At 57.8% G+C, this 12,276-nt stretch overlaps 1 protein-coding gene across 3 annotated transcripts in view; it reads right to left on the minus strand.

Annotated features, from left to right (window-relative positions):
* PKD1 (polycystin 1, transient receptor potential channel interacting) overlaps positions 1-12,276 on the minus strand; it is an 82,599-nt gene that overhangs the window by 10,397 nt on the left and 59,926 nt on the right. For all 3 annotated transcript variants that reach the window (XM_064390079.1, XM_064390078.1, XM_064390080.1), the window contains 16 exons: positions 11,450-11,600; positions 10,833-10,991; positions 8,299-8,443; positions 6,883-7,485; positions 6,289-6,445; positions 5,769-6,021; positions 5,062-5,257; positions 4,280-4,450; positions 3,848-3,991; positions 3,232-3,442; positions 2,466-2,592; positions 1,745-1,861; positions 1,554-1,603; positions 1,213-1,415; positions 657-756; positions 52-170 (listed from right to left, as the gene is read on the minus strand). In XM_064390079.1, coding sequence (XP_064246149.1) covers positions 52-170; positions 657-756; positions 1,213-1,415; positions 1,554-1,603; positions 1,745-1,861; positions 2,466-2,592; positions 3,232-3,442; positions 3,848-3,991; positions 4,280-4,450; positions 5,062-5,257; positions 5,769-6,021; positions 6,289-6,445; positions 6,883-7,485; positions 8,299-8,443; positions 10,833-10,991; positions 11,450-11,600 — 2,906 coding nt within the window. The remainder of the gene's footprint in view (positions 1-51; positions 171-656; positions 757-1,212; positions 1,416-1,553; positions 1,604-1,744; positions 1,862-2,465; positions 2,593-3,231; positions 3,443-3,847; positions 3,992-4,279; positions 4,451-5,061; positions 5,258-5,768; positions 6,022-6,288; positions 6,446-6,882; positions 7,486-8,298; positions 8,444-10,832; positions 10,992-11,449; positions 11,601-12,276) is intronic.

Raw genomic sequence — 12,276 nt, forward strand, 5'->3', positions numbered from 1 at the left:
TGTAGTGTGGGATGGGCCCCGTCCCTCACACCCCTGGCACTGCCCTGGTACCTGTCCAGGTGGACTTGGCTGATCTGCTCACTTCCCTGGGAGGAGGTGCCATGCTCTGCCCCTTGTCGTTCAGCCTCTGCATCATGACAGTCTCCACCTTGTCCCCAAACACGCTGGACCTGCCAGGCACAGGGGGAGCTGCTCAGAGCTGTGCCACTGCCGGCCCTGTGCTGAGCAGGCTGGCACCAAAGGGGCTGAATTGCAGTGCCAGCAGCAGTGCTGGGACATCACACACGTCCCCAAGGCACAGACACTGCTGTGTGTCCCGTGGCCAGTCCCTCCCCTCCCTTGGCTGCCCCCCTGCAGTGGCTGGTGGGCTGCCAGCCCTGGGGGTGCTGCTCAGGGTGCCAGCAGGGCGCCCTGGGCTTGGTAACACCACAGAGATTTGGGTAGAATCCCCCTCTCCCTCCCATCAGTGCCATGAAGGGAGCCCTCATCCCAGCACTTTGCCCAAAACTGCTGGAGACACAGCTGTGGTTTAGGGGACGCTCCAGGTGGGTCCTGGCAGGGTGGCAGTGCCCTCCTGGGGCTGTGGGGGCTGCAGGAGTCACAGCCAGCAGGGACAGAGGGAGGCTCTGGGCCCGTGGGGCTCCCCAGACACTCACAGGCCTGAGATGAGATCTGTTTCTGCCCTCATGTACGGCCCCAGCTCCTGGGAGATGCCGCTGGCTCCGTCTGCCAGGATCTGCCGGATCAGATCCTCGTCTGGGAAAGAGAGAGCACAGACAGTGTTGGCAGGAGCTCAAACCCCAGCACCAGCCAGGGCACGGCTCAGCCACCTGGGCAACTGGGGAGGAGGATCACAGTGACGTCCTTGTCCCTGGGACAGCCCTCCCCTGCTCCCTGTCCTCCAGCTCCTGTCTCTCCCATCTTGGCCACGGAGCTGAGCAGACAGAACTGGCTCAGAAGGCCAAGCTCTCCTTCTCCCGCCACTTCCAGACCCTCAGGAACACCCTGTGGCTTTGAACCCAGTGAGGAAGTGCTGGCTGCTTGCAGCATTCCCACGGGAACACACCTCACCTGGCTCCCAGCCTGCTGCCCACCAGCATTTCTGTTTTTCCAGACTGAAACCCCCAGTGAGCAGACCCAGCCCCCCTGCCCTGCCCTCCAGAGGGCAGCCAGGGGTGATGGCAGCAGCTCTGCCCGAGCCAGGGGGCTCACCCGAGGCTGAGAAGTAGCGGGGCTGTCCCTGGTGGATGCCAAGGGACAAGGTGTCCTCCTCGGGGGCCAGCGGGGCCTCCAGCCCCAGGTGGCGGCTGGCCCGGCCCCTCTTCAGCTTCTGGATGGTGTTGCCCATGATGGAGGGGTCACTCAGCAGGTCTGGCCAGCTGAGCAGGGCCTCGCTGGAGGGCCAGGGCACCAGGCTGTGGGAAAACAGCAATGGGGGCAGTCAGCAGAGAAAAGGAACCTTTGGGACTGCAGAAACAGCTCTGGGAGCCAAGCCCAGCCCAGCCCAGCACAGCCTGAAGTGCTGCCTGCTCCATGTCCAGAAACCCACTCACCTCTTGGAGTCCTCCAGGAACAGATCTGTTTTGGTTTGCTCAGAGAAGGCCTGTGGGGAACAGGAAAGTGTCAGGAGCATGGCACGGGTCTGAGCCTGTTCAGAGCAGAGGGCTGGCAACACCAGGGGTCACTGAGGTGCTCTTGGCCCCGGGCCCACAGCTCCAGGAGCTGCGGGGAGGGAAGCACTGACCTCTGCCTGGAGCCCGGGGAAGGTGGGGAAGGAGCTGTCAAGGATTGAGGAGTCCAGGTAGTTGTCGATCTCCAGGGACTGCTGGTCTGAGTGAGTCACTGTGTGGCTGATGGAGACCTGCACAGGAGGGACAGAGGTGACACTGCCACTGAGAGCAGCCACTGCCCATCCTCCTCTGCCTCCCAGACACCGGTAGCCACACGTGCCACAACCAGGGCCACCCAGGCTGTCCCAGCTACAAGCCCCCAGTCTGGAAGCTTTTCCTGTGTGCTCTCAGCAGTATCAGCCACATCAGCTGCTCCTCAGTCCCCAAGCAGCTGGCTGCAATACTTAATGGGGCTGCTAATTGTGCTTAACTAGTCGGAAAATCCCCAGCTAATCCCTGCCCAGCTGCCTGAGCTGAGCTGTGCCCAGGGCACACATCAGAGAGGCTCCACTGAGCAGCTCCTGGGCTCCTGCCTTGGGCATTTGGGTGCTGAAATCCTGAGGGAGGAAGTGCCTAAACAGCTTCTAAAATCTGCTTTTTGGTGCCTGGGCGCTGACAGAGGCCAGCAGTGATCTGAGCTCAGGGAGGGGGGCAGAGGCCCTGGTGCAGCACAGGGGGCAAGAGCAGAGCCCAGCTGGAGGAGAGAGGTCCCAGGACAGGCAGAATTCTGCCTCCCAAAGCAAACCTGGTGCTTCCCACCCCCCTGAGCAGCCTGCAACCATCCCCCCTCCTTACCTTGCCTCGAGCCATCCGGAAGAGAAACAGAATGACCAGGTAGAGAGGGTAAACCACCAGGCTGGACACCAGGCCAACAGCCACGGTGTCCACGCTGACAGGGAGCAGGCTGGAAACGGCCACGTTGCTGCAGGGAGGCAAGGGGACCACAGAGAGGGTCAGCAGGAGCTTTGGGGGTGCCAGCTAAGCAAGCTAAGCGTACAACCAGGAATTCCAGGTGCAGAGAGGAAACGGGCTTGAAAACCAAAATCAGGCTGGTTTTGGTTGTCCATGTCATGGTCCAGACTCCTCAGAACGGGCAGGGCACACCCAGGGCACAAGCAAGGAAGCTCCTCCCAGCAGATGGAAGATGTGTCCTGCCCCAAGGGAACAGGCAGGAGGGCCCTGAGCAGGGTGGGACTGGCTGGGGACACACCTGAGGTGGACACAGCCCACCACACCATGGGCACACCTGAGGTGGACACTGCCCACCACACCATGGGCACACCCAAGATGGACACTGCCCACCACGCCATGGGCACACCTGAGATGGACACTGCCCACCACGCCATGGGCACACCTGAGGTGGACACTGCCCACCATGCCATGGGCACACCTGAGATGGACACTGCCCACCACACCATGGGCACACCCAAGATGGACACTGCCCACCATGCCATGCACACACCTGAGGTGGACACTGCCCACCATGCCTTTTACACACCTGAGGTGGACACTGCCAGGCACACACCTGAGGTGGACACTGCCCACCCTGCCCTTTACACACCTGTGGTGGACACTGCCCACCACGCCGTACCACACGGCGTTGGCGCAGAGGAAGAGGAAGATGAGGAGGCAGCAGCAGGTGGCCCTCTGGACGCGGGTGAAGCGGGAGCGGGGCGGGCGGTCCCACAGGGACAGCCACACGTGCTTCTCAAAGAAGCCACGCTGCAGCTCCGCCACGAAGATCCGCCAGAAGCTCCTCAGCTCGCTCTCACCTGGGGACAAAGGGACACTGCTGAGCCGGCCACATCCATCCCAGAAACTCCAGAATACCCACACTCCACCCACAGGGTCCCTCCCCATGCCGTGTTTGAGGATGAGGGGCTGGAAAAGCTGCCCAGCAGAAAAGGATCTGGCAGTGACAGGGGCTGAACACGAGCCCAGCTGTGCCCAGGTGGGCAAGAGGCCAGTGGCACCTGGTTGATACCCCAGGGCAGTGCCTGTCCCTTGTGCAGGGCATTGCTGAGGAACCTCCAGTCCTGGGATCACTTCTGGGAACCTCAAGAAAGAGCTGGAGCACCAGGAGTGGCTGAAGGAGCTGGGAAAGGGGCTCAGCCTGAAGCAAAGGAGGGGCCCAGGCAGCAGGGGTGAGGAGGAGCCAGGGGATGGGGGGCACTCACTGGCAGCAAACACCTCCCTCTCCACCAGGCCGTCGTTGTCCTCGCTCTCCACCGAGAGCCAGTCGTTCACCAGGAAGAAGTAGCTCTTGCTGCTCTGCAGGTCCCGCACGATGACGTGCTGCAGGTACCACGAGGGGCTCAGGCCTGAACGGGGGGAAAAGGAATTATTTCATGGCAATTATTTCATGGCACACATTCCCTTGTGACCCTGTGATGCTGAGGGGCCACATGAGCACTGCAGGACAGTGACACAATGGGCACTGCACAGGACCCATGAGAGAAGCGTGGCACGGCTGAGGTGACATTGATGGTCACGGTGCACAGCACGTGGCATCCCGTGTCTGGGGTGGCACCTGGCCAGTCTGTAAGTCCCCCCACAGTGTCCCCCGATGCAGGGGTCAGCAGGGCCAGCTGCCCCTGTGCAGGCCCCACCTTTGTTGTCGTGCCAGATGCGGATGCGCCAGACGCTGCCCAGGCTGCGCTCCGTGGCGATCTGGAACACGTCCAGGCTGTTGCGGTGGAAGGCGTTGTCCCCGTCCAGGTGCCTGTGGCCACTCTTGTGGTCCACCCCGTAGAGGGCGATGCCCACGTGGGCTGTGGTACCTGCAGGAGAGGAAGGGGCTCCCTCAGGGAAGCCCACCCGAGGTGCAGCTGCTCCCCAGCCCTGCCTGTGGCAGCTCTAGCTACAAACCCAGCCCGCGAAGGGAAGCCAGACTTTGTGGCTGCCTTCTGCTGGGGAGGATTCAGAACAAAGTGATGGATCCTGGAGGACAGCAAAAGGAGCCATCCCAAGGGTCAGCTAAGCAGGAGAGGGTCAGAAGTGAGGAACAACCTCTGCCTCTACAACCACAGCCCAGGCAAGGAAGGCAGGATGGGGGAATTCCTCTCCTGGCGGTTCCTTCCAGCAGCAATTGCTTGTCCCACCACAACAGCCAGAGGGGAGCAGCCTGGGCTAGTGGAAGGTGTCCCTGCCCATGTCAGGAGTTTGGAACCTGAAGGTTTTTGAGGAACCTTCCAACCCAAACCATTCTCTTGACCTGCCCCCTCATCACACAATAAAACCTGGGAACACTGTGCGAAGCCCTGGCCTGAAGCTGCAGCTCAGCTCTGGGCCCCGCGGGGAGCACTCAGAGAGCGACGTGCTGAGGTGGGACCTCGGGTGAGCTACAGGTGTCCCCCTGGGAACCCGGCACGGGAGCAGGCCGTGGGCTCACCTGACCCTCTGCCCCAGCCCGTTTTGACCAGGATCTCGTATTTGTACATCCCGTTCTTGCCGCAGAAGGGGATCACCCCCACGCGGCTCATGTCGATCATGTCCAGCTTGTGCACGATCAGCGCGGCCACCGAGTAGGTGACAAAGCACACAGCACATGTCAGCAGAACGATGTAGTTCAGCCCCGGGCCTGGAGCCTGCAGGAGAGAAAAGCGTTGAAAGGCAAGGCCAGGGGGATCCTGTTCCCATTCCCTGCCTCCTTCCTGGCCGCAGAGCCGGCAGCAGCAGCTGCCAGGAGCTCCCTGCTCCTGCTCACGTCACAGGGACACAGCCAGGAAGAGCTGGATGCTCCTGGGAAGCAGGGAGCAGCTGGCAGGTGCAGCTCCCTGGATCAGACAGTGCTGGGTGACAGCTGGGAGGAACCTTTGGCATCTCCCTAAGATGGAGACACACTGTGTAGACACAGTGCGAGGTGTCCGGGCCAGGGACTAAAGCCATCTGCAAAGGTTTATTTCCAGCCAGGATTCCCACCCAGGGGACACAGCTTCCCCTGAGCTGTGCCCATCTGCACCTCCCAAAGGCTCCCAGATGCCTGTACTGGTGCCAGCTTGGACATGAAACCAACAGGAGCCTATGGCTTTGCTCCAGGTGACAACAACCCGTTCTGTGTGTGACAGCACTGCACAGCCTCTGCTTTGTTGTACTCACGGGAAAGATGAACTGGACAGAGTTTGGGGGCACAAACAGGCTGGCCCCAAAGGCTGTGAGGTGCTGGGTCAAGCACACAGCCTGGTCTGGCCTGGTCTCCTCCAGGGGGACAATCCCTTCTGTCTTCCAGCGCTTCTCCTGCTCGCTGAAGTACTGGCACAGGGACGTGTACAGCCCCAGGGTCACCTCCACTGCCGACCAGCTGAAGTGGTTGGTGATGTTCAGGTAGTACTTCTGGATGGGGTCATCCGTTCTGGAGAAGGGAAAGAGCAAGGAGATGACTCCCCTGCTCCCTGCAGGGACACCAGCCCCATTCTGGTGGAGGTGTGCCCATGGAAAGCTTCCAGCCACAGGGGCAGGGATGCACTCAGAAAGGAGGAAAAGCCCAGTGAACGTGGTGTAATTTACACCCTTTGGCTGTGCAGGTACTCAGGGGTACCACAGACCACCTGAGCACCCCTCACACACATCCACAGCACAGGCTGAGGCTGACAGGGACTTCCAGGGAGGCTGCTCTTACCTGGGTGAGGTGAAGAAGGTGTAGAGCTTGTGGTCACTTCCAGCCAGGGCATCCAGGCTGATCCTCTTGGAGGCAGAGCAGTTGTGCTCGTTGGGCTCGGGCTCATGATGGAGATAGGCCATGATGAAGGGCTCGGGCTCACTGGCCAGGTAATGCTCTGTGGGGAGGGGAAGGAACACAAAGGGCTTTAAAAACCCCTGGCAGGCTCAGCCACAGGTGTGCTGTCAGCACTGGGGCTCAGGCAAGAAGGAATGCAGAGAGCTGTGGGAGATGCTTCTCCAGCCTGTGCTCCCTCAGAGGATCCCTGAGCACTGGATACCACTGGGCCTGCCTGGGAGAGGGACTGGGCAATGCCTCCCAGGGCTAATGTGGCTCAACAGGAGGGCTGGGAAATGCAAAATGCTTCTCAAGGCCAGAATCCACAAGAAAGGATGACATTGGACATGGAGATTGTCAGGGCAGCCAGAACCTGGACCATGCAGTGTGGAACCTGCTGCTGCCACCCAGCATATCCCCCCAAAGTGGTTATCCCCCACACCCACCCCTCCTCTCCCATAGGAAGGACTAACAAAGAGATGGATTTGTCTGCCCTACCGTTGAGGACTCTGTAGGTGAGCTGAAAGTGCAGTCCTGCTTCCCTGTTGTTGCTCTCCATGATCACAATCAGGTTCACAGACGTTCTTGCCTCGATGACCTCAGTGCCAGCCACGAGATTTTCGGGCTCTGTGCTGTTTGAGACCATCACAGTGATGGCTTTTTCAGAGTCCAGGCTCCCTATGGGGATCTGCACCCCGTTGTGTGTCTGGAACTCCATGGAGGCCACTTTGGTGGACACAGTGTAGTTGCTGATGTAGCCAAAAGGGAAGGGATTGGAGTCCACCTGGAACATGACTTGGATGACATCCGTCAGGTTGGAAAGGGTGGAGTTGAAGGCCTGGGGGATGGAGAACTGGCAGTTCGGTGTGTTTTCGTAGCACAGCAAGTTAAAGGGGTCAGACCTCTTGCCTGTGGCCTTAATTTCTCCTCCCACCAGCTCGAGGGGCTCTTCGTTCAGCACCCGGGATTTCATGAGGATTCGCATCAGGCTGGAAGACAGGTTGTAGGCTTTGGGAGCCAGCAGCAAATTGTGGGAATCAGCCAGCAGCTCCTGGGGTTTGGATTCTTGTGAAACTGTATTGACAAGGTGGATTAGGTCACCTGCCAGGAGAGAAATGAAGAGGAAGTGGTAAATAGCCTGGATAACTGCTACGGTCAGAGAACACCTGACACCTTCCCAAAGCAATCAGACAAGGTTTTCCTTGCTGTCTTCTCACTGCTCTTCTGCACATGACCTTCCTCACTGGAGTGTTCATAGCCCAGAGCTAAAAGCAAAGCTGTCAGCAGCTCCTCCAGCCTCTCTCATCTACCAGGTTTGGTGAGGAATATTTAATCAACACACACTTGATTTCCCTCCTGTGTGGTGAAGAGAACCACAGCTCAGGAAACAGGGAGGGAATGGATAAAACAAACATACGTTCCTAAGCTTTTGCACTATAAAGTGCACAACACTCAGAAAGGAGTGCAGGGGTAACAAGGGGTGCAGAGAAGGTGTCTCTGCTTCCCCCCAGGTCACCCAGGTGGGAATTTCCACACCGTGCTCCCAGATGCCCCAGTGAGGTTTGACAGGCTCCTTGGACTCCAACCAGGAAGACAAGCATCTGGAAGCCATAGCTGTTACTCATTGTTTACTAAAAAGAGAATCCCCTGGTGTATTAGTGAGCTTATTAGGAGTATTAGTGGGTTATATTAACAACTGTCAGATGGAAATGTCCACAGAGCAGCTGCCAAAGCCAGGACAAGCCTGGGAAAAGCGCAGGGAGGAGACAGCGCTGGGATGCCACACTCCAAATGGCAGAAGTAGCTTCCTAAAAATTTGGGCCAAAGCCCAAACAGCAGAGGAGGGAGTCTGAGAGCTCCCCTGAGCCTGCTCCTGCCCCTGCCCCCTGTCCCCACCCAGAGGACAGGGCTCACCTGTGATGTTGAGGATGTTGTCGGCGATGCCGGTCGGTGTCACCGTGCCCTGGGTGGTCTCCCCTTGCAGGATGGTCATCATGGTCTCCAGCTTGTTCAGGGTCCTTGTCAGGCATGACTTGCACACCAGCTCCTTGCTCACCACCTGCAAAGGGACCAGGCTCTGACAGAGCAGGGGCAGCCCAGGGAAAGCCCAGCTGGCTCTGCCCTCAGGAGACCTTTTCCTCTGGAAGTGCCCCTGGGAGGGGCCTGCAGAAGCTGCCCTGCTCACACTGACAGTGGCCAGCAACTTTCTGGTGGTCCCAAGACTCTTCCATCTGCCTCCCATGACATTCCAAAGTGCCAGTGTACAGGCAGGCAGAGGATGCCTGGCAGAGGATGCTTTTGGGAAGAGGAATAAAGGGAGGAAATTGTTGCCCAGAGAAGCTGTGGCTGCTCCATCCCTGGAACTGTTCAAGGCCAGGTTGGACAGGGCTTGGAGCAACCTGATCCTTCCAACCCAAGCCATTCCAGGACTCTGTGATTCTAAATTCCTGCTCCCTGGTGTGCACTCGTGAGGACCAGGCACAGCTCCCCTCTGGGACCACACACAGCAACCAACCAGCAGGAGCTGGATGGGATTCCTCCATTGACCTCCAGTGGAAGCAGGACTCAGCCCCAACTGAGTCCATTTCGGTGTCCAAATCCTCCTGAAGGCTGTGGGAGGAATCCTGCCACTCAGGCGTGATGGATGTCCCTCCCTCTGCTCCCAGATGTGTCCAAGAAACAGAATGTTCCAGCCATGGCCTGGAGCTTCCCGCGCTCTCCAGGGCTGGATGGGAGGGACTGAGGAACACATGGAAGCTGTTACAACCCCCTTCCTCGCTCTTATTCATCTTTTTTCTTTTAATCATCATAGGATTCAGCCGTGATTCACCATATGTTTTGGTGAAGAATCAAAACAGCATCTGCAGGTCTCGAATTCCCCCTTTTCTGCTTTATTTGTAAGCCCTGAGAAGGCAGGACAGACTGTGTGAGTCGGAGTCAGGAATCAGGGAGGTGGGGAAGACACTGGGTTATGGGGAGGAACCACCCAAGGGCAGCTCCTACTCAGGGAGGAGAATCAACCAAAAAGTCCAAGATTCTTTTTTTATCCCTCCAGGAGAAACTAATTCTGATTTTTTTCCCCTCCCTTGTAGGTAAAATCACAAATGTACCAGCCCTGATGGACACTTGTGCAGGAAAGGAATGTGTGAGCTCCACTTGTCTCAGCCACCTGGGAATTTCTGGAGTACTGTTTTCCTAAGCTTTTCATTCCAGCCCAGAGCACAAAGTAATCCTGGAATGTCAGCTTTCCCCATGGAATAAAAATTCTATTTCTAGACCTAAGCTCCCACAGCAACACCAAGTCACGAGGCAGGAGGAGGTGGGAGAGACAGAAACAAACTGCTCCAGCATGGAATGGGATGTGCTCAACCCCAAACCCCGGGCAGAGGGGAACAGAAAGAGGGGATTTTTGAGGTCTGCAGGCTCAGAAGCAGGGAAGGGAGCAGCTCAGGACTCTGTGGGTGGGATGCAGTGCCTGCCCACCACTGACCTGGCTGCAGGGAAAGCACAGCCAGGGCCAAGGAACTGACCAGTCCCAAAACAAAGATTAGGGAGGGAGGAGGAGGAGGAGCCAGAGCAGCCTGGCTGAGCACCAAAGCACAAGTGCATTACCTAACTGGGCTCTCTTCCCTCCTAAATCCACCAGGCACCAGCCCCAGCACTGGGAATGGGGGCTGCAAAAGGAGCTCAGTGAGCAGCAGAGCAAAGCAGAGAGGGGTTTCTCATCTTGTAGGGCTGGGAGGAGCATCAGACCTGGGCACTGCCCCTGGCCCAAAGCAGCTCCACCTGTGTTACTCCTGATGGGAGCCCAGCCTGTCCTCACAGGTTCTGTCACTCCTCCAAGCAATTCCAATGTTTCTGGAGCCCCTCTGCTCTGGGAGAGCTGGGGGTGTCTAGCCTGGAAAAGAGAAGGCTCTGAGGAGACCACAGAGCCCCTTCCAGTGCCTCAAGGCTCCAGGAGAGCTGGAGAGGGACTGGGAACAAGGGATGGAGGGCCAGGACAATGGGGAATGGCTTTAAGCTGAAAGAGGGTAGATTAAATTGGATATTGGGAAGGAATTGTTCCCTGGGAGGGTGTGGAGGCCCTGGCACAGATTCCCAGAGCAGCTGTGGCTGCCCCTGGATCCCGGGAAGTGTCCAAGGCCAGGTTGGACACTGGGGCTGGGAGCAGCCTGGGACAGTGGGAGGTGTCCCTGCCATGGCAGGAGGTGGCACAGGATGAGCTTTAAGATCCTTTCCAACCCAAACCACTCCATGCTCTCCAATTCTCCAGCCTGTGGAGGCCTCTCCTGCAGCTGCCAAGCAGAGGAGCAGCACAGAGCTGCCAGGGGCAGAGCTGGCAGCACCCAGCACGTCAGCTGAGAGGGTGGGCAGTGACACTGCCCCTGTGTGCGTGCAGAGAGCCGGGTGGGTGAGGAGCTGCAGGCCGAGGAGGGGCCGGGCCGTACCGTGCACTGGGCCAGGGCAGCTGAGATCTGCTGGATGTCATCCACCGTGTTCACCTTCAGCGCGTTCAGCGTCTCCGTGATGTTGTTGCGGGTCCAGGTGCGCAGCTCCAGCTCCTGCCCAGCTCCAGCCTCGGGCTCCAGCAGCACGGATCGCTCGTACTGGGGAGGAAAACACAACGGGAGGAACTGAGGAAGCTGCAGTGACAGTGACAGAGCGAGGAGCTGCTTCAGAGGCTGCTGAGCTGAGCTGGAGTCACCCGCTCCCTGCACTCCGCATCTCCCGCCTCTGCTCCTCCCCAGAGGGATCTAATGAGCTGGTTTTCCAGCAGAACTTCCTCAGTGTCACTTCTGCTCTCCAAGCAATTATCCTGGCACTCAGCAGCTAACTAGCACCTGGAGTGCAGTTCTTATCCACTAAGCAGGGTGCCTGTGCCCAGGGGGATCATCCCTGCCTGCCTTCCAGGTGTGCAGCAGCCTCTTCCTGGGCAGGGAAACAGGAATATAGCCCCAAATTCCTGCCCTGCCTACAGAGATCACTGTACAAAATCTGGCCCAACCATTCTCCTGGTGATTGCAAGGACTTCTGGAGGCCCCACTTGGGCAGAAGGAGCTGTTACCTCATTTAGGATGGTGATGAGGGCCAGGGAGTACTCAATGACCTGCTGAGGGTCCCCTTGTTTCACCAAGCCCTGGAGCACGGTGTCAGTCTGATTGTAGAGCCAGTGGGAGAGGCTGGGGAAGCCCTCGGGGAGGCCGATTTCCATGGAGCTGCAAGGAAAGAGGGATGTGGGTGAAGTGCAGGCTGGGCTGGGAAGGGACACGAGGGGAGGCAGGTGGGTGACCCACAAAGGCAGCACTGCTGCTGCTGCCCTGGTGCCCCATGCATGAGGAACACCCCAGACCTGCAGCCTGGCTCCTCACTAGCCCAGCCCTGGGACTGCATGACCCCAGGAGTATTTTCCCACTTAACAATTCACACAAAAGCAGTGAACTCCTGGGCAAACCTCCCCATCAAGCAACAACCCACAAAGCCTGGAACTCTCTGTGTGCACTTCTGCTGAGCCTCCCTGTAGTTATGATATTTTATGAAAAATCCTCTGCTGAGATTTTTCCCGTCCTGAGGAGCTGAGAGCCTCAGGAAAAAAATATAAACAGTAACCATCTGTTGCTGTGGAATGCAACAGGTGCATCTTTTATTAGTCTATGTGGATTGTTTTCAATTGATGACCAATCACAGCTACCTGTGCCAAGGCTGTGAGCAGTCACAGGATTTTGTTATGCATTCTATTCTATTCTATTCTATTCTATTCTATTCTATTCTATTCTATTCTATTCTATTCTATTCTATTCTATTCTATTCCATTCCATTCCATTCCATTCCATTCCATTCCATTCTATTCTATTCTTGGTCTTTGTAACCTTCTGATCTTTCTTCTCTCTCTGT

This window comes from Passer domesticus, chromosome 15, assembly GCF_036417665.1.
Source record: "Passer domesticus isolate bPasDom1 chromosome 15, bPasDom1.hap1, whole genome shotgun sequence".
Lineage (NCBI taxonomy): Eukaryota > Metazoa > Chordata > Aves > Passeriformes > Passeridae > Passer > Passer domesticus.